At 38.7% G+C, this 22,984-nt stretch overlaps 1 protein-coding gene across 1 annotated transcript; it reads left to right on the plus strand.

Annotated features, from left to right (window-relative positions):
- Nucleotides 1-3,651: 3,651 nt before the first annotated feature.
- LOC132142863 (GTPase IMAP family member 8-like) lies at nucleotides 3,652-12,747 on the plus strand. The gene is made up of 5 exons (XM_059553050.1): nucleotides 3,652-3,889; nucleotides 3,992-4,030; nucleotides 4,263-4,382; nucleotides 4,487-5,122; nucleotides 11,890-12,747. The coding sequence occupies exons 1-5, from the start codon at nucleotides 3,877-3,879 to the stop codon at nucleotides 12,702-12,704; spliced, it is 1,623 nt and encodes a 540-aa protein (XP_059409033.1). The 5' UTR covers nucleotides 3,652-3,876; the 3' UTR covers nucleotides 12,705-12,747.
- Nucleotides 12,748-22,984: the final 10,237 nt, after the last annotated feature.

Raw genomic sequence — 22,984 nt, forward strand, 5'->3', positions numbered from 1 at the left:
CCAAGCCTTGAGGATAGGTGATGGAGGATTGTTTCTTCTCTTTAAGCTTTTCAGTGGTGTCCTTGTCATCTCTCAGATCAAGAACACATCCGTCTGAGGGTAAGAAAGAGGTCGACGTCTGTCGTAATCCTCCTGAGAAGCTGTAAACAGTCCCAGGGTCACTGGATTCTCACCTATCATCACAGTGGCCGCATAATTAGCAAATACAGTGGGGTAAAAAAGTTTTGTTTTATCTGCAGTCGCGTCCTCGACAATCACACACTTTACTAACTGCATCTGTGTTCACCTATAGCTTTAGCTGTGAATGAATCAATAAAAGTTGCTCTGATATAATCTACCCTCACAGTTCAACAACACAGTGAAAAGAAGTGAGTCGATCAGTTTACGTCAACACATATCCTGCTGCTCCAGTTAAACAACCACAGCTCAAGATCAGACATGTCAATGAGTGTTCAGAGTGTTTGGGTAAATCAGTAACCATTATGTTTTTGTATACAATTGATTAAAAACATCTGACTATTGTATTATTATTTATTTTATTATTTTTTGCCAGAAAACCTGATTTCCTTAAAAAAATATATTCTAATATACAAAAACACAACTTTTATTGATAACCTGAGGATGTTGCCTAAGATTATGAATTCATGAATAAAGACAAACGCAGAAGGTTTTGAAACCCCTAAATTTACATTTTGCGTTATGATGTTTATTTTCAAATTTTTTATTGCAATTGTGATTCACTTGATGAATGGTTTGTTTTAAGGGCTACATACTCATATCAGATTCATATTGAGATACCACAGCAACACTTCAAACAGATCAAAGTAATATTGTTTAAATTGTTTCCAATTGTTTCCAAACTCGTTCTCGAGTCAAGAACCGTTTCTGTCAGAAGCGTCCAATTCGAGAACCGAGGAGCTAATGATACTTCGCATACATGATTCAGTGTGAAGCAGACTGACACACAGAGCGTCTGAACCGAACTGATTCTTTTGGTGAGTGATTCTGAACTGATTCTGTTCTAGTGTTATGAGCGCGGGTAAACCGAAGGCTTGCAATCATCGCCAATGTCGCCATTATGTCAAGTGCAAAAGAACCGGTGAACCGTTTTCTTCAACCAGTTTATTGAATTGAACTGTCCGAAAGAAGTACTGGTGATCCAAAAACCGATGAGTCAATCTTTTGTTCATTATCTGGCTCAGCTCGGTGTTCATCTTCAGTTCTCTCTTCACAGCAGTTCAGTCAGTGTACGGTTTGAGTAAATGAATTACTCCGGGATATTGGTTTGTTTGAACTCAGAGGGAGTGTCAGCCACATTAAAAAAAGTTAACAGCTTAAGTCATTTGTAGATTAATGCGTATTGGAGACACGAACCATTTAAAACATTCAGTTCGATTTGGTGAACTGGTTCAAAAAGATCCGGTTACATCGAATGATTCGTTTGCGAACCGGATATGACAAACTACTTTGATTTGAACTCTTTCACAACAGACACGGAAGAGAAGACAATGCTGAATAAAGTCGTAGTTTTTGCTATTTTTGGACCAAAATGTATTTTCGAAGCTTCAAAAAATTCTATCTGACCCTCTGATGTCACATGGACTACTTTGATGATGTTTTTCTTACCTTTCTGGACATGGACAGTAGACCGTACACACAGCTTCAATGGAGGGACTGAGAGCTCTCGGACTAAATCTAAAATATCTTAAACGGAGGTCTCACGGGTTTGGAACGTCATGAGGGTGAGTTATTAATGACATAATTTTCATTTTTGGGTGAGCTAACCCTTTAATGTCCTTGATTTGAACACTTCTCTTTGTTTTATTTTTCAGTTTTGCAGAATAAGTGTGTTATAGTGACAAGGTTACATTCTTTCCTAAGTTTTTACTCTGATTGTTTTGATGCAGAAAGAGGCAATTTTTTTTAAATGTCCACATATAGTATGAGTGATCATGTGTCAACTGTAACGCTGTAGTAATGCACAGACCCCATTAAACACGATACAATTCACAATGACGGTGAGCAAAATACAAAACATTTTATTAAAATAATATCTCTGAATAATTCATACATGACAAATAGCTGAAAACGATAATAATAATAATAATAATAATAATAAACTGTCTAAATAAAAGCGGAAAAAAGATTAGAAACATACACAGCAGCACCTCACTCTATTTAGCATATACATCCCACAATAGGCTATTGGGTGAACTAGAATGTCGTAACGTATTCCTAGTACAGATTCCACATATTCCACTTAGCCACATATCTCTGTAAATTCCTTTCGATATATACTCGAGAAAAATGTCTTAAATAAGTCTAAAGTTATATAACGTCATACGTCTGGTGCTATTTTTGATCGACATATTTCGAATTTATGCAATGCACATTGATGCTATTTTAATTTGAAATTAAATGGCATCCAAACGTCCAAAATATCTTTCCGGAGCCGAAAAAAGAAAGAAGAGAAAAGCAGATGGAGAAAAGCAGGCTCAAAGTAAAGGTATGTTTCGCTAAACATAATACATTATTTATTAGTGTAGTATGAATACTTGATTTAATAAATGTGATGATGCCCATGATCACAGACATACTTGTGTGATATGTGAGAGAAAATTAGGCCACATTCAGCATGTTTCATTAAATAATCAATTAATTATCCATCCCACTAATTCATGCTAAAAAAAGGTTTCCTCCTCTTTCCAAATTTAAATCTGACTAAATATTTTTACACATGTATTACATGTTGAGTTTGTTACAGGTAATAAAAATGTATACACTTAAATATTGAAATGGTATTTTATGTGCTCTCTTCCCACTGTTTTTACACCAGTGGGCTCAATTTTTTTTTTATCTCGCCTAGGGCCCCACAACCCTTCAGGCCGGCACTGCCTCTGATAGATGAGAGACTCAATTCTGCTTTTTCTTCATTCAGTCACATAACGTTTGTAAAACATTGAATGTTTCTTTTCTGTTGTTCTTGCTTGATTTATTGTAAATGTTCAGATCAATATTCTGATCTGGAATCTATAATTATATTTTATCAGTGTTATGTATAAGGCATCAGCATCAAGGAATCTTAAAGTCAAGGGCTTTCTTTAGCTTTCTGACAAGTGTCAGAGGACCAGAGACAGCATGACAAAAATAGTATGAATGCTTTCTTCTCGCTTTCTATCCTCAGGAGTAAGAAATAACACATAACGAATTATGTTTGTTATGCACTAAAACAGAAAGAAACTCGCAGTCACAGAGCAGTGCAATCACAGATACACCTCTGATAGGTGAGGATTTTCTTGTAAATCAGTGCTATTCCTGTAAGAGAATCATGTCTCTCCGTGTCAAGTTACAGTTGTTTTTCTGCCAGCCCAGTTGGACCAGTTTTACATGCTCTGTCAACATTTAACTACAACAAATGTTGCATGCATTTAGAGGTTTTTGCCTGTAATGTAAGAACAGTAAAGGACAGACAGGAATGAGAGTCCTGACAGAGATCAGACTCAATCACGTACACAAAGAAAGAATAATAATTTTTTTTATATCATACACTTATATATATATATATATATATATATAGTGCCATGTATTGAACTTTGGTTATTTCCTATCATTATATGCTACAAAAATCAGCTTAATGAAAGCAAATGAATGCCAAATGTTGTTATAGATAAACAACTGAAATGACAGTTGAAACGTTGTTCTTGTTCTCATGTTTTGATTGGTTGAGCTGTCTGTATGACGTGCACACAAAAGCGTGAGATATAAAGTTTTCACTCCAGTTTGAGTGACAAACCTTGCATGCTTAACAGTAATAATTGCAAATAAGAGATTGAATGATTCACAGCTTCCTGATAAGTTTTCAAAACCAAACACAAAATGAGCGAAAGAGGTGAGTATCTACAGTTTTTCAGGATTACACAAACTAGCAATAATCTATAGGTAGATTTACTCTATAATAAATCTATAATAATATCCCATTGTTTCCTCGTAGTACCTCTAATTTCAAAAGAAGATGACATTAATGTGGCAGGTAAGACCCATTCTGTCATTTCTCTTATCAGTTATTTTTAAGTAATCATATGGCTGTGAAAGTCAATTTCATTTCTGACATTTAAATACAGTTTCTGGAAAGTTTGCATCATTTTTAATCAACACAAATAAATAAATCCAACATGTATATATGTATATAAAGTCATATTTGCAATGGTAGAATAAATTCCCAAGTAATGTTGATCTGTAAATGAAGTTCACTGTGGTTTTAGAAATGGGAACATCTACTGCAATGAGAAAAATTAAAAAGACGTCCCTGAATCTGTCTCGCCTACATCACAAATCTGAGGCTCGTGGGAGGACACAGAAAACCACAGAAGACAACACAACAAGTACATACTTTAATGATCCAGTGTCGTCTTGATTCAAAAATGTAAATCTCAGTTGTGATTATTTTTAAATGCCATTCACGTTTGCGGTTAATTTTAATTCACAGTAGCAACTCCATCTGGACTCAGGATTGTGCTGCTGGGAAAAACTGGATCAGGAAAGAGTTCAACAGGAAACTCTATTTTGGGTCAAAGCTGTTTTAAGCAGGATGTTTCACCAGTCTCAGTCACTAAAAGCTGCGAGAAACAAGATTTACAGACCGATGAGAGGATCATCTCAGTCATCGACACTCCAGGCCTGTTTGACACGACAATGACAAAACAGAAAATGAAGGATGAAATAGTGAAATGTGTCTTCATGTGTCTTCCTGGTCCTCATGTGTTTCTGCTGCTGATTAAAGTGGGGAGATTCACAGACGAAGAGAAAAGTGCAGTCAAATGGATTCAGGAGAACTTTGGAAAAGACGCTGTACGTCACACCATCATTCTGTTCACTCATGCTGATCAGCTGAAGGGAAAACCATTAGATGTGTATATCAAAGAAGGGGACGATCTCCAGGCTCTTGTTAATGAGTGTGGTGGCAGATTTCACTCGTTCAACAATGAGAACATGGAGAATCGCTCTCAGGTCACTGAACTGCTGGAGAAAATTGAGAAGTTGGTGGAGAAGAATAGAGGACGGCATTATACAGATGAGATGTTCCAGGAAGCCCAGGAAAAGATATGCGATAGAGCAAAGTTCTGTAAGTTCTGTATAATTATCACAATTATATAAACAGCAGAGCAAGAAAAAAAATCTGTTCAGGTTCTGCATATTTTTTCTTGATCAGTCCTGCACCAAAACATGCCCTGATCCCTGATTCTTTGTCATAACATGCCCTGATTGTTGTCAGTCAAAACAGAATCCAGTTCAATTTCATATAGGTTCTGTTCATATAAACCCTAAACATTGTGATCAGATCTCTCAGATTAATTTATATGCAGTACATGTATTCCAATCACAATGTCAGTGCATATGCATTTACATTGAATCATTTAGCAGATGATTTATCCAAAGCGCCTTGTAGAAGACAATAGAAGCAATCAAACCAACAGGTTCAAGATTCAAACAACTTTATTTATCCACGTAGGGCAATTCAGTATTAGCCTACCAGTCGTATCAACAAGACAAAAGACAACACTTAATCGAGCATTCAGAAACACGTCAATGTCAATGATATCATATTGCATTTGGGCACCAGAACAAAGCAACAAATACTCAGGCCACAATACTTATTCTGAGCAGCGACCAACATTTGAGTAAATAAATAAATTAATAAATAATAATAAAGAGGTTTGCGATGCCTGGCACCTATCTAGTTGCTGCTATCAACAGTATTTAAAAACCTGATGGCAGAGGGAATAAAATAATTTGCATATCTGTTAGTTTTCCTAGGGGGGGGGGGCTTATCTGCTTAACCAGCAGATAAAAGAAAATGTTAAAAGTCTTTCAATAAATGAATGATAAAAGTTACATAAGATCCTTTGGGATACATTAAAAGAATTAATGATAGACTGTTTTTATCAAACTTGAGGTTTGAGTCAAACGTGGTTCCTAAGTATTTATACGTCTCTACAATTTCAACATTTCTGCCATGAATAATGCAGACTACTGGGTTAAAACGGTTCTTTCTAAAATCAATGATTAACTCCTTAGTTTTTGTCACATTAATCCAGGAAGTTACCATCACACCAATTCACAAATTGTGATAAGGCACTTCCATGGCCCGATCGGTCCCCCTGAAGAATTGACAGTAGGGCAGTGTCATCAAAACATTTCACAAGGTAGCTACCCAATTGGGAAGTCCTGCAGCTATCAGTGTACTTAATAAAAAGCAAGGGAGAAAGCACACATCCCTGCGGAGACCCTGTGTTTGAAGTGAGGATGCTGGACATGTGGCCATTCACAAATTCCTTCTGTAGTCTGTCTGTAAAAAATTTTAAGAGCAATAATAAAATCTGATCAGGGAAATTAAAATAAGAGGCCAGTCGCTCAATTAGAATATGAGGCTGCATCTTATTAAAAGCTGAAGAAAATCAGCGAATAAAAGTCTTGCATGTGAAGCATGCCTGTAGAGAGGAGATGCTGGCCTCTGACCAGATTTTCACTGTCATTTCCTCCCACTCTAGCCACCTGGTGGTAAAAATCACCAAAAGAAGGCATAGGCAGAGATTTGTAACCCCCGCGTACTGAGCCATAACATAAATCTAGCATAGTGTTCTTCTGTGTTTTAGAACAAGTCCCATACTGTTCATACGTCCTCAAAGTCTTTTTTAAATTGCAATGATTAAAATCTCCAAGGATAAACTTAGGTGCCTCTGGGCAGAAAGAGTCCAGATTATGCGTGACGTCAGCAATCAGCTGGGCAGCAACTGTGGCATTGGAACGCAAGTGAATGTACACTAATGTGTAAAAGAGCTGTTGAAATTCGCGAGGCAGACAAAAGGGACGGAGAGAAATAGTCAACAATTCCACATCTGTGGTACATATCTTCTCTCTGATCACGACAGTGTTACACTATGTTTAGTTCACGTAGAAGCACACGCCTCCTCCTTGGTTCTGGCAGTTGTCAAGCCAAAGAGTCTTAAGTCTCTGAAGCAAACCACCTCTTCTTCCTCGTTTCCAATGACCTGACGACTCAGATGGCCTGCAAAGTTACATTGGTACGATGGTACAGTTCCCACTACAGAAATCCATAAGTAAAGGAGAAGCTTGCGGCTTACTTTCCCATATACACCATATACTACGCCATGACTGGCAAAGCCCAGAAGAAGCGTTGACACGCAAAAAAGTGCAAAAAGCTCCACGGGTAATCCAATAATCTGCATTTTTGAAAATCTGACAAGTAATTTCTTTCACAACTGGGTCGCACACTACGAAGCGCCCCGGAAGAATGTGATGTGTTGACCGATGCATTCAGAAACAGAGTAGACATTGCAATAATGTCACTGTTAACTTAACTTTTGCCTGGATTGTATATATGGTAAATGGACTGCATTTATATAGCACTTTCAACAGACCACATGGCCATCCAAAGCGCTTTACAATTTTTGCCTCGACTGCAGTGTCAGCCATTCAAGACAACATCCAGCTCATCGGGAGCAGCTGGGGTTAGGTGTCTTGCTCAAGGACACCTCAACACTTGGTCAGGTAGAGGCAGAGGTGGGTAGAGTACCCAAAAACTGTACTCAAGTAAAAGTAAAAGTACTTCTAGAAATATTTACTCAAGTAAAAGTAAAAGTACTAGTCTTGAATAGTTACTTGAGTAAGAGTAAAAGAGTATCGGATAAAAAATCTACTCAAGTAGTTAGTTACTAGTTACTTTGGGTCATATATACTGAGCCTATTTTTATTTAGATATATAGATAAAATGTATGTAATGTATGTGTGCGTGTATAAATGTATATATTTCATCAGTCTTTACTCCAATTTATGTAATTTATTATAAAACCCTGTCTGTTTACTTAAGTAACAGATATAGGTGTCATGCCATAACATATTTTTAATACGACTGACTTTATATTAAATGTGAATTTAACATTGAAAGTTAATGTGATATAAATATTGCTACTAATCTTTCATTGTTCAGAAAGAGAGCAAATAACATTTACATTATTAAAGATAATTTTCACTGACAGTCTAGATTTCAATCACTCTCAGAAACTCCCATTAAAATCACTGAAACTGTTAACACTGTGAAATCAATATCTTAATTAAAGATTCGTACACACATCTGCACTTTGTTGTTTCTGACGAGAGAATTCGCCAGAAAGAGGTATTCAGTCAGTGAGCGAGTGAAGGAAGCACCGGCATTTTAGCGATGACTCATCGGAACACCTCTGATTGGACAATGCTTTAATAAGCTCAAAAGAATCATGTGATTTGTTATAATGCGCAGCGCTGTATAAACGCATCTATCTCTGGCTCAGCGCCAGCAAGCAATCACAGATCTGAATTTAGCAGCTGATAATATGACTCGCTGAACGTACTTGCACCAGTGTGATTGTATTAAAATTAATAAAATCTTAATCGGCTATTTTTGTCTTTTGGAAGCTGCATTCAACTTGACTCCCCTCTGTTATAAGCTACACACGTACAACAAACTAATGTCACAGTGGTATCGTGTACTGTAATCGAATGTAGCCCAAGTTATTACCTGTTAAACAGTAGACAGCACACGCGGTGTTCATCTAATAAGGATCTCCATCGCTAGCAAATAATAACCTTTGCAGATTTCAATTCAGTGCAGTTCCAGCCACGTTTTCAACGCTCTTTCTGTTCTTAAACGTTACAACTCCGAGTGAACCACTTCAGATGCTCAGCGCGTGCGGCAGGGAACTGAACGACTCATTCAAACTGATTCATGAACCAATTCACTCGTTTGCCAATTGGTTTGATCAAGCCTTTGAACAGAATTGACTCAAAAGAATGAATCATTCACGAATGGGCATCGCTCATTGCCCAGAGAAAAGTAGACGGCGCGTTTGGAATAAACTGAAGCATTATAACATTTATTGCATTAAGATAAAGTAACGAGAGGAGCGTCGCCCACAGTAACGAAGTAAAAGTACAGATTTTTCCCCAAAAATTTACTCAATAAGAGTATAAAGTACCCATCTTTAAAGTATTCGTTACCCCAAAAAATTACTCAAGTAAATGTAACGAAGTAAATGTAACTCGTTACTACCCACCTCTGGGTAGAGGCAGGGATTGAACCACCAACCTTCCGGTTTGTAGACTACCTACATGAACCACGGAGCCACTGCCACCTACTGCCTGTTAACTGACCAGTACATAAGATGTAACCCTAAATAAACATTAAGAAAAATTATGCACGTGCACAAGATAAAGCCATAGATAAATTCTCAAATTCAGATTTTTTTAATCGCATACTAATATTGCTATTGTGCTATTATACTATTCGAATTTAAAAAAAATTCAGATGAGTTAATTAGGAAACTATAGTTCACTCCTTAGCCTCAATTAAAGGCTTGTCCCCCAAGCCTTTGAGCAAATATAGCCAATCCAAGCCCCCAGAACCTTCTGTGGCAAGTGTGCAAATGCACAGCGCCTGGATAATTAGGTTGCATGGAAATTTATATCTGTTTCATTTGTAAATTGCACCAAAATAATTAATTATATTTAGTTTGCTTCACTGTAAAAAAAAAAAAAAGTTGCGTCAACTTAAAGAAAAAAGGCAACTTTTCGCAAGCGCTTTTTTGAGTAAACTTAATAAATGTGGTCTAAAGTCCACCCAACTTAAAATAATAGCTTAATATCACAAGTTGTCACAACATAAATAGTCATCTTAACCTATAAAATATCAGAACAAAATATATTTGTTTAGTGAACACAAGGCCTATTATCTACATTTATATTTAGCTGACACTTTTATCCAAAGCGACTTACAATTGCTATATATGTCAGAGGTCACACACCTCTGGAGCAACTAGGGGTTAAGTGTCTTGCTCGGGGACACATTGGTGTCTCACAGTGGATTCAAACCCAGGTCTCTCACACCAAAGGCATGTGTCTTATCCACTGCGCCAACACCACCATCTATGTGTACAAATGTTGATACTTGATTCATTTGAAGTCACCATTGTGGTGGAAAGTGTTTGGTTTAGTGGGGATCTTGGTCCAGTTACTACTTGTGTTAGCTTGACTCTTGCTGCTGTAATGGTGTATTTTTAAACGCTGTTTTTGTGGCAAAGAAAGACAAAGTTAAATAAGATCAGGTGTTATCAGTTCTTTGTTGGTGTTAGCTTGTCTTTTGCTGCTGTATTTGTGTGTTATAAAACACTGTTATTGTGGCAAAGAAAGTTGAAGTCAAGCGTACACTACACCTCTTGCTTTCAATGGTGACAAATTATAGCAAAATAAAATGTTAATGTATTGTTGCAACTATGGATTGATTTTTATGGATAGAAACCTTGTAGATAAAATAATGTACTTACTTTTAGAAAACCGATCATCAAGATTTTGGATATGCATCACATCAATGGTAAAAATCAGAACAAAAAGGCTGGAAAATAAGGAGGAGTTTGTGCTATGGAGCTCTTTTGTTTGCCACCGTTATTGTGATGCATATGCTAAATCTAGATGTCCTTTTACTCAAAATATTTAAAATGCATTCATTTTGTCCATCTTCAAAATAAACAAGTACTTTGAAATATCAAACAAAACTTCTTTTACGACCTCAAATACTTATTATGTGACGACTTTCTCACCACTAACAAAGAACTGATAACACCTGAGCTCTTTCAAATTTTGTCTTTCTTCACCACAAAAACAGCATTTTAAAATACACTGTTACAGCAGCAAGAGACAAGCTAACACAAGAAGTAACTGGACCAAGATCCCAACTAAACCAAACACTGATCACAACAATGGTGACTTCAAATGAATCAAGTATCAACATTTAAACCTCTGTTAATTCTCAATAAGAGCTTATTATGTCTGACAGAAATAAAGTCACAGAACCTTGTAAGGAGGATCTGTGAACATCTATATCGGACGTACAGAAGACATAAAAAACATTTTTAAAAAAGATGTCATAAAAACATTCTGTCTCCTCAGTGGACGTCTTTTCAACATCTGCAAAGACATAAAAAGACGTCCACTGGATGTAACTTTGCCCAGTGGATTAGGTTGATGTTAAAATATGCAATATAGTAATTTTCACGTAATAGTACCTTTAAAAACAAACAAAAATGTTAAATACATGTGACTTCATGCCACAAGACTGCTAACGTATGAAGGTATAATTAACACACAATTTATTTAACATGCATTATGTACCATGTGTTGAGTTCAGTGTAAAATGCATTGAGTAAAGAACTTAATATACAAGACTTGGTATGTCCTTGTGCTTTGGACACAAACTTTCAATAATAAAAAAAGTTATTTGACCCGTGTTATGGTCTTTTATTTATTTAGACTATTTGAGTAATATAAAGTCGTGGCCTAGTGGTTAGAGAGTTTATAATCCTGGGGTTGTGGGTTTGAAACTCGGGCCAGCAATACCACGACTTAGGTGCCCTTGAGCAAGGCACTGAAACCCCAACTGCTCCCTGGGCGCCACAGCATAAATGATGAACAATACTGTGTGTGTGTGTGCACTTTGGATGGGTTAAATGTAGAGCATGAATTCTGAGTATGAGTCTTCATACTTGGCTGAATGTCACATCACTTTTTTTTCACTTTAAAATTGTGTATGCTTATAGATAAAAGGCCTTGTGTTCAGTAAACAAAACATATTTTGTTATGACTATTTTTGTTGTGACAACTTGTGATATTAAGTTATTTTAAGTTGGGTTGACTTTAGTTCCCGTTTGTTAAGTTTACTCAAAAAAGCGCTTGCAATAAGTTGCCTTATTTTTTTAAGTTGACGCAACTTTTTTTTTTTACAGTGTTGTTTTAATGTCTGGATTGTAACACTGCTATTTTATTTAAAACTTTGATTGGCAGGGTTTCAGAAACCTAGGATTGTGCTACTGGGTAAAACTGGATCAGGAAAGACCAGTGCAGTAAAAACTATTATGGGACAAGAGAGTTCTGAGAGGAGAAATTTGACAAATACTGAGACCTGTGAGCAACAAGAAGCACATGTGGATGGAAAGAGCATGACAATAATTGACACTCCTGGCCTGTCTGATGTATCAGATGAAAAGATGAAGAAGGATGAAATCAAGAAGTTTGTCATCATGTCTAACCCTGGTCCTCATGCGTTTCTGCTGGTGATCAAACTGGACTCGAGATTCACAGAGGAAGAGAAAAACTTAATGGAATGGATTCAGGAGAACATTGGAGAAGATGTTGCACATCATACCATTATTCTGTTCACTCACGTGGATTTGCTGAGGGGTGAATCAATAGAAGAGCATAACAAATACAGTCCAGATCTTCAGGGGTTTACTGAGGGTTTTGGTAGCAGATATCACTCACTCAACAATGAAGACATGGAGAACCGCTCTCAGGTCACTGAACTTCTGGAGAAGATTGAGAAGTTGGCAGAGGGAAATGGATGGAATTACTACACAAATGAAAAGTTTCGGAAAATCATAAACAGAGATGTATATTTAGAGAATGTGAAAGAAACACTACATAAAGTTGCATTAGGAGTTGGACCAGTAGGAGCAGCAGCCTTGGTGACCGGAGGCGTGGTTCTGGGCGTAACCGAGCTGGTTTTAGCACCAGCTCTGCTGCTTGCAGGAGGCAGCCTGTTTTTAGTTGGAGCAGCTGGACTGTTTGTTGGGAAAAAACTGATTAAAAGAGCTAAATGAGTAGGATGATTCTGATTTGGTCCCAGCCGACAAAAGGATGTTATAAAAAAAAAAAAATGTTATCTCTGAGGTTTTTTTTTAATATTTCAAGTGTCCAGTTTTTATTTTTATTTTTTTATTTCATGTTTTAAAACTTCTTCGGGGTTATGTAAACATTAAGGGAACATTCCATTTTGCTTAAACTATGGGATTGTTATTTTGGAATGTTCTCATTCAAAAAAGTGACATATAAGCAAAAAGCGCTCCATGAACAATGTATAATTATAATTATTATTATTATTTTATTTTTATTTTTCACGTGGTAATGTTTTGAGAAAGACCATATAATTTTAATGTTTTTTTTTTATGTTTCTGGATGAATGTTTGTTCATAACTCTGAGAGACACTTGCCAAAATGTTCTGGGAATGTTTCCAGTAAGCTGGTGTAATATACAGCTGATAAATTATATAACAGCCATGTCATGAAAATAAGTCATTTTAATACGTGGCTTCATGTGTCCTTTATGTGTACTGAAATGTATGCATTTAGCAGTGACTTTTATCCGAAATGACTTGCACTGCATTCAAAGTACAGTACATTTTGTCAGTTCTTGTATTGCCTGTATGGAAATCAGACAGATTGTCTTAACACAACGCCGTGCTGCTTAAACAATTGGAAGCTTTACACCAACATTGTAATTTAATCTAAGGGCTTTTCTACTTAAAATCTGTACAGCATTTTCCAGATTCACATCATCACTCATTTTATACCCTGACCTACTGAACGTCTCAGGTTACGAATGTAACCAAGGTTCCCTGAGGAGGGAACGAGACACTGCATCCTCTAGGGGTCGCTATGGGGAACACCTCGTTGTGACCCGTGTCTGAAGCATACATTGAAAAAACACCAACTTGTTGGCCGGCTACAGCCTCTGACGTCACTACCGGCGGGACTACAAACAGGCACCGGGAGAACACATCATTCACTTCTTCATCTGAAGCTTGCGTCCGAAGCATGGCAGGGAGCTAGAGGACGCATTTTCTCGTTCCCTACTCAGGGAACCATGATTACATTCATAACCTGAGACGTTCCCTTTCAAGGGAACTTTGAACTGTGTCCTCTAGGGGCAACTATGGGGAACAGTATACCCACGCCACCATGTTGAGGGGAGTGCAGGCCAGAATCATGGTGAGCACTAAGTACCAACTCTACCATTTCCACGGGAGTTGCCCCTGGGACGTTTAGATGGCTGTCTTTGACAGTACCCCTTACGGCCAAAGGCCTAAGCAACATACCCAACTTAATTGTTAGGGCCTCAGCCCAGGGTAGAGCTGAAGGCTTGGAATCAGGAAATATTCTGAAGGAGAGGATTTAGTGGATGCCGCTGATCATATCCTTTCTTCAATATATATTAATTATCTCATTAATATTGTGTAACTATTAATCAAGTTATTGATCAGTATTTAACCTCCAAGATTGTTGTATGATTTAATTAAATAAGTAAAAAGCCATCTATATACGTATAGATAGATGAATGTTTACACAGATATATGTGAGTGTATTCCTTCTCCTAGGGTCACAAGGTCAGCTAAAAGGGTCAGGGGAGGCCCTTCCTCTACGTGCGCTGCGAGGGACGAAGAGAAATGTAGAACTGTGACTAGATATTAAGAATCCTGTTCTATCCTGTATTTCTATTCCTCAAGATTAATGTCTGACTATTATGTGTGTGTATCCAACCGTAGTGATAAGAGACTTGCCAGTGCTAGAGAACCTTGAATTGTAGATATTGGCTTTGTGTGTATGTGTGTGTGTCAACACCTATGTTCTGTACAGAAGAATAGTTTCTGCTAGGGGTGCTCCGATCACGATCGGCCGATCGTTAATGCGCATCTCGTCAGTAAAGCCGGTTCTCTAATCAGCGGTTAATTCCATCAGGTGCATGATTTCACATAGAGCAGCTGTTACTACACAGAGCCGTTGTTAACTGAGAAAATGCGCCAATAAACGCTGAAAATGAACGTGGATTTGCGCATCTTCTCAGTTAACAATGGCTCTGTGTAGTAACAGCTGCTCTATGTGAAATCACACACCTGATGGAATTAACCGCTGATTAGAGAACCGGCTTTACTGACGAGATGCGCATAACGATCGGCCGATCATGATCGGAGCACCCCTAGTTTCTGCTGACATCCGGACCTGAGATGAGATGTCTTCTTCACCCGTGCTGACGCCTGCTACAATCATTTGAGATATGCTGAAGATGTTTATGCCCATATGTGAAAATTGTCTAAGTTTATCTAGGTTTTGGAACCAATCAGATTGCTGCTGACCAGCGCTTTGACGCAACTAATGTCTTCTGTCTGGAGTATAACTGTGATTTTGAATTGTAAGGGGGTGGCCTACGAACTCCGTCGAGAGTATTGAAGCTGACTTCTGCTTATGAAACTGCAAACTATTTACTTCAGTAAAATGATTATTATTAATTGAACTCATCTTTGACTCCTGGTCTTCATTGTGACAACACCTGGTCCTTGTAACTGTTAAATTCCCCAACAGTTATATGGTGGAGAATGTGGGCAATCGTTCTTTGGTGACATCCCTGATCAATCATTAAAACCAAGGTAGGAAAGATTTTATATTTAATATTATTGGTTAGGGACTATCTGTAAAGGACGGGGGTCAAGGGAGGGAAGAATGATAGACTCACTCAGACGTGAGGGGGTAGACACAAGCTCCGGGGTGGAGTAGTTATATTGGTCTTGCAATACACCTGCAAATGAAGTAACCTTGTGAGGATGAGGGGAACAAGTGCACATCGGTAGGTCTTGGTATAAGATATGTAGAGATGTGTGCAGTTACAGAGGGTACAAGTGCACACCTATATTTTACCGTAAATTTGACAGTTTTTTTTAACAGTGTAACTTTTAATCTTTTAATCTCTATATCAGTATCTGAATTTTAAAATAAAAAATACTATCAATTTTATTGTCTTTTACTGCTGATATTTGCTTTTTTTAAATGGTATTTACTGGTTGTATTATTACGGTGGACCCTATTTTTTAACATCTTGCTTCTGTAAATATTACATTTACATTTACATTTAATCATTTAGCAGACGCTTTTATCCAAAGCGACTTACAAATGAGAACAATAGAAGCAGTCAGGTCAACAAGAGAACAACAACAGTATACAAGTGCCATGACAAGTCTCAGTTAGTCTAGTATAGAACGCATAGGTAGGATATTTTTTTTTTTTTTTTTTTTTAATAAAAAGACAAGAAAAGGAAAAGTGCTAGTGTTAGTTGGTTAAGTGCAGGCGAAAAAGATGAGTCTTTAGCTGTTTCTTGAAAATGAGTAAAGACTCGGCTGTACGAATTGAGATTGGGAGGTCATTCCACCAGCTGGACACAGTCCAGGAAAAGGTCCTTGAGAGTGATTTTGAACTTCTTTGGGATGGTACCACAAGGCGTCGATCACTTGCAGAGCGCAAACTTCTGGAGGGCACATAAGATTTAACCAATGAGTTTAGGTAAGTTGGTGCCGTGCCAGTGGTCGTCTTGTAGGCTAGCATCAGTACCTTGAATTTGATGCGAGCAGCTACTGGTAGCCAGTGTAACCTGATGAGGAGCGGAGTAACGTGAGCTTTTTTGGCTCATTGAAGACAACCCTCGCTGCTGCATTCTGGATCAATTGCAGAGGCTTGACAGTACATGCAGGAAGGCCCGCCAGGAGAGCATTACAATAGTCCAGTCTGTAGAGAACAAGAGCTTGGACAAGAAGTTGGGTTGCTTGCTCTGACAGGAAGGGTCTAATCTTCCTAATGTTGTATAAGGCAAACCTGCAGGACCGGGTAGTTGTAGCAATGTGGTCTGTGAAGCTTAACTGATGATCCATCACAACTCCTAGGTTTCTAGCTGTCCTCGAAGGAGTAATGGTTGATGAGCCCAGCTGTATAGAGAAGTTGTGATGAAGCAATGGGTTAACTGGAATCACCAGGAGTTCTGTCTTCATAAGGTTAAGCTGAAGGTGATGGTCATTCATCCAGCTAGAGATGTCACTCAGACAGGCTGAAATGCGAGCAGCTACCGTCGGGTCATCTGGTTGGAATGAGAGGTAGAGTTGGGTGTCATCAGCGTAGCAGTGATAAGAAAAGCCATGCTTCTGAATGACAGATCCTAATGATGTCATGTAGATTGAGAAGAGAAGTGGTCCAAGTACTGAGCCTTGAGGAACCCCAGTAGCAAGGTGGTGTGACTTTGAAACATCACCCCTCCAAGACACACTGAAGGATCTGTCAGAGAGGTAGGACTTAACCCACAGGAGTGCTGTTCCAGAGATGCCCATCTTTCTGAGGGTGGACAGGAGAATCTGGTGATTAACAGTGTCAAAAGCAGCAGAAAGGTCCAGTAAGATGAGTACCGAGGATTTTGAAGCTGCTCTTGCTAGTCACAGGGCTTCAGTAACCGAGAGCAGAGCAGTCTCAGTTGAGTGGCCACTTTTGAAGCCAGATTGGTTGCTGTCCAGGAGGTTGTTCTGTACAAGGAACATAGAAAACTGGTTAAACACCGCTCGCTCAAGTGTCTTTGCAATGAATGGAAGAAGGGATACCGGTCTGTAGTTTTCAAGAAGCGCTGGATTTAGAGATGGTTTCTTGAGCAGTGGGCTTACCCGAGCATGCTTGAATGCTGAGGGAAATGTTCCAGAGTGAAGAGAGGAGTTGATAACGTGAGTAAGCGAAGGTATGACAGAAGAAGAGATCGCTTGAAGGAGGTGAGTGGGGATCGGATCAAGTGGACAAGTAGTGTCCGCTAAAAATAGGTACCAAATATGGATGTTTTTGTTTGCTTAAAAATCTACAGATTTATACTGTGAATTCCAATGTGCACAACCCCAAAAGATGTAGTTTTACTCAAATAATACCGTAAAATCTAAGGTTTTCAGACATTTTCAACATTACAATATTTAATTGTAAAATGTATGCATATTTATTTGTTTTCACAGAAAATATTTATAAACTACCTAAGGACGCCACAATCTATTGAGGTTTTTAAAAATAATTTAAAGACTCACTTATATTGTATTGCATTTTCTTATAATTATTAATATAATTCTGTTTTAATGCTGTTTTTGACTGTTTTTATGTTCAGTTATTTTATCTGTGCACTTGTAGCACTTTGAGATGTGTTCTTCATGTGTAAAGTGCAATATAAATAAAATGTATTATTATTATTAATATAATTTCAACATTTTATTACAGTAAAAAACAAAGTTTTATCCAGTCTCACAATAATCGGTTATTCAATCTATTTAATACAGTAAAAGGAAGTTTTTGGTTTTACGCTCCATTACCGTTGGAATTTGACGGTGTTTTGCTGTATATTTTACTGACTTTTTTTACAGTGAAGAAGGAAACCATCAGAATCCATCCGAGTCTGTGAACATTTCTGAAATACACTGGGGATAATGTTTTAATTTAATTAAATGTATTTATTTTCAGGCTTCTCATCTTTCGCTCTAATAACTGGTTCAATGGAATTTACTTTTTTGTTTAAATATTGTATGTTCACGACGCAAGCTGTTTTTGGTATGTTTTACAATCATTGTTGTTTTAAAAGCAGGTTTACAGAAAATCACGTTTTAAAGGAAACTGAGTCAAAATGAAACAGATTTTTAGCTATATACAATGACAGTGAATGGTGACCAAAACTTTGGTTCTCCAAACATTTATTAACACTTCATAAAAGTATTCATATGATTCCAGCTGTTTAATTCTCCTCTTCTGAAGCAACATAATTATTTTGGCAGAGAACAAAACTAAATAAAAGGCCTTTTTCAGTATAAATGTTGACTGTTTGTTCAGATCGACAGGAAGATGCTGCAGTGAGAGGCAGAGCACAGAGGAACCAATCCTGAGCTCTGTGGGCGGAGCCACATGTGATTGACAGATGTCATTAGTAAAGAGTCACTGAAGCGTTTCTTTTATTTATAGCTTAAATACATTATGTAAAAGTGGAATAAAATAAAAGTTAAAAGCTGCACTGTAAAAAAGAATTTGTTGAGTCAACTAAAAATATTATGTTACCCCGCTGCCTAAACTTTTTTTGTTATCTTGACAAAAAAAATCTTGTTGAAACAACTTCAAATTAGAGTGGAATTAGTCCAGGTAACAAATTTCTTTAAGTTGACTTGACTATTATTTTCTAGTCCAGTCAACTTAATCATGTTGTGTCAACATGGATTTTTTTTTTCTTTTAACTTCGATCAATAATCGTAAACAAATGTTACCCCACTGCCTTAAATGTTTAAATAAAGATGACAAAACACTTTTTTTATGTAATTTATTTAATGATAGAGACAACACTTGCATTCACATTTAAATTGAACAAGCAATTTGCTGTCAACACATCAACTGATAACTGATTAAAAAAAAATAGCAAAATACAAACACACACGTCTAAAGATCTGAACCGACACTTGAAAGTGTGATGCATAATAAATAACATTGGCATGGGATTGAGAAACAAATAGTTGCATTTCAATTCATCAGATCAAAACCAAAGGATTTTTTTTTTTTTATTTCATAACTCAATATGAAAATCAGAAGGTTAAACTCTGCATATTAGCCCTGCACAAGTTCACATGCACTCCCCCCACCATAATGCAAGTCATGATCAAAATGAGAAACCAATTATAATAATCTATGGGAAGTTGTGGCCTAATGGTTAGAGAGTCGGACTCTCAATCAAAAGGTTGTGAGTTCGAGTCCCGGGCCGGCAGGAATTGTGGGTGGGGTGAGTGCATGTACAGTTCTCTCTCCACCTTCAATACCACGGTGTGTGTGCACTTCGGATGGGTTAAATGCAGAGCACAAATTCTGAGTATGGGTCACCATACTTGGCTGAATGTCACTTCACTTTCACTTAAGATATAAATGGAATGAATGCACATGGAAGCACAAAGATCTAAACCGTCAGATTCTAAATTTCATAGCACAACATGACCAGACAGAGGTGTTAACATCAGAAGGATCTTGAAAGTTTCCAAACTTTCCACCATCATAATCCTACATACTGAAAATGTGTACAAACTGTTTAAGAAAATGAGAGGTGAAACAACATTTGTTTACATGACAACATACATATTCCAAGTCATGACATGAAAAACTTTAATGTACATTCTAAAATGTAGTGAAAGGCACAAAAGAACCTAAAGTTGTTATGTGGATGGTGGGGGAAGAACCCAAATGCAGACAGATGTCACAGCAACACGGTTTATTATACAAAACAGGAAAACAAAACCCACGAGGGGGAAAACAAGGGCTAGACAGACGAAAGATGACAAAACTAGACTAACAGTTTACAAACTAGACTATGACTAAAACAGGATCAAACAACAACTTAGACAAGACTCTCTACAGACTTACTTACGGACAGCTCTCACATACATTAACAGTTAGCAACATTTGACAGAAATAGGCAATATTAAACAACATTTGGCAATGAACCGACAAAGGGACAGAGAAACACACGAGGTTATAAAGGGAGGCTACTAATGAACACAACAGGTGGAACAGGTAAATCAATGATGACAAAACTAGGGTAACAAGGGGGGCGGGGTTACATGACAAGACAACGCAAGCACATGGCCCAAAGACAAGGCCATGTGCTTGTACACAAAACACGGGCCTGTCATGATCCTGCCACAAGACTAGAGAAAAATCAGGACATGAAGGCAGAATCATGACAGAACTCCTCCCTTAAGGAGCGGCTTCCAGACGCTCCTCAAGGGAACATCAAACACGGGACACGACTGACTGGGACAAAGACACAAACCAACAAAACATGACAAATAACACTAAAGGCAAACATGAAAAAACAATCACAGGGTTAGGGTGCAAAATCAAAAACAGTAAACAAGGCAGAGGAGGTGGGGGAAGCACAAAGTCCTTAGAGGGCAGTCCAGGGTGGATGGGAGGACTGGGGGTCTTGGGTCTACGGAACTAGGACTGAGGACTGGGACTCCGGGGGAACTTGGCTGGAGACACATGAGGGGATGACTTGGGGGAAACAGTAGACAGCTTGTCAGGGGAGACAGGAGGCAACACGACAGAAGACAAGACAGGGTATACTGCGGGTGATATTGGAGCAGAAGCAAGAATAGAGCCCCCCAACGACGGCTCAGTATCAGCGCTCCCCATCTCTACATCGGGGAGATCATCGTCCGCAGCAGACTGGGGTACTGCGCTCACGGCAGCTGACTGGGGTTCGGCGCTCACGGCAGCTGACTGGGGTTCGGCGCTCACGGCAGCTGACTGGGGTTCGGCGCTCATGGCAGCTAACTGGTGTTCGGCGCTCACGGCAGCTGACTGGTGTTCGGCGCTCACGGCAGCTGACTGGGGTTCGGCGCTCACGGCAGCTGACTGGGGTTCGGCGCTCACGGAATCTTTGGACTCAGTACTAGACATGACAGACTTGCCAGGAGCTTCGAGAATCTGGACAAGACGCTTTAGATATTCCGCCAAAGTGTCAGCAGTGACGAGGACAGGCATCTCTTGATGCGCGGAAACAGCCCGCAAGACAGCTTCAGCAGCTGAATCGGCCGCTGCTCTCTCTGCAGCACTCACGACAGCGGGCTCGGGAACAGCGCTTGCAGTGGCGGGCTCGGGAACAGCGCTTGCAGTGGCGGGCTCTGGGACCTGCTGAGATGAAGGACGAGAGGCTCCCTTTCTCCTCTTCTTCCTCTTAGGCTCCGCCACCATTGTGCAAGGTCGTCTGTGTTGTGCTCAAAGGAGGACATACTGTCTGCTGGGTTCCTTGCTGGTCGGTTCATTCTGTTATGTGGATGGTGGGGGAAGAACCCAAATGCAGACAGATGTCACAGCAACACGGTTTATTATACAAAACAGGAAAACAAAACCCACGAGGGGGAAAACAAGGGCTAGACAGACGAAAGATGACAAAACTAGACTAACAGTTTACAAACTAGACTATGACTAAAACAGGATCAAACAACAACTTAGACAAGACTCTCTACAGACTTACTTACGGACAGCTCTCACATACATTAACAGTTAGCAACATTTGACAGAAATAGGCAATATTAAACAACATTTGGCAATGAACCGACAAAGGGACAGAGAAACACACGAGGTTATAAAGGGAGGCTACTAATGAACACAACAGGTGGAACAGGTAAATCAATGATGACAAAACTAGGGTAACAAGGGGGGCGGGGTTACATGACAAGACAACGCAAGCACATGAACCAAAGACAAGGCCATGTGCTTGTACACAAAACACGGGCCTGTCATGATCCTGCCACAAGACTAGAGAAAAATCAGGACATGAAGGCAGAATCATGACAAAAGTTCCTTAAAAAAAAAAGAGCAGTGGGCAGCCATTTATGCTGCGGCACCCGGGGAGCAGTTGGGGGTTCGGTGGCTTGCTCAAGGACACCTCAGTCATGGTGTTGAGGGTGGAGAGAGCACTGTACATTCACTCCCCCACACCTACAGTTACTGTCGCTGTAGCGAGCACATGGTGGGAGCAGCTGATCTTCACAAGTTTTTGCAGAGCCTCAGTGGTGTATTTCATGAGGTAATGGATGTTCACTGCATACAGACCCATTAGGGGTCCAAATGCCTTGGGGACATGGGAGGTGTCAATGATGACAGGATGTCCAAATGAGACCAATGTTGGTTATTCCTTGGGAAGCACATCACATTGCTGCTCCTCAGTTACAATCAGAATGCCCTCTTCAATTTCTTTCTCAACATCCTTAATGTCACCGGATGGCTGGGAAAACATAAAATATTACATTGCTTAATAAATTTATAACAAATTAACACACATTTGTACGTATGATAGTCAGTGGAAGAGAAAAAAAAAAGTGTTTATAACGTTTTAAATATGGATATTTTTCTTACAAAAAACGCATCGATTTGCTACAGGATGCCTTTATTCACCCCCCAGAGCCATGTGAGGCACGTTTTATTGATGGATGGGTGCATTTTATTTGACTATTTTTGGACTGCTGAGAAAAAAACACACCTGTCTACTTCCATTAAATAACTTAAATAACTGGAAGAGCCAGGACAAATTTTAATTCAACTCAGATCAGATTCGTCTGAAAGAAGAAAATCATATACACATAGGATGACTTGAGAATGAGTAAAACATGGCCTTATTTTCATTTTTTGGTGAACTAACCCTTTAAGCAAAGTTGCTAATGGCCAATATGCTAGCACTGAATATATTTCAGGATTCAAAACAGTATTCAGCAAAATAATAAAGAATGTTGAT

The sequence above is a fragment of the Carassius carassius genome, chromosome 6 (genome assembly GCF_963082965.1).
Source record: "Carassius carassius chromosome 6, fCarCar2.1, whole genome shotgun sequence".
NCBI classification, from domain to species: Eukaryota; Metazoa; Chordata; class Actinopteri; order Cypriniformes; family Cyprinidae; genus Carassius; species Carassius carassius.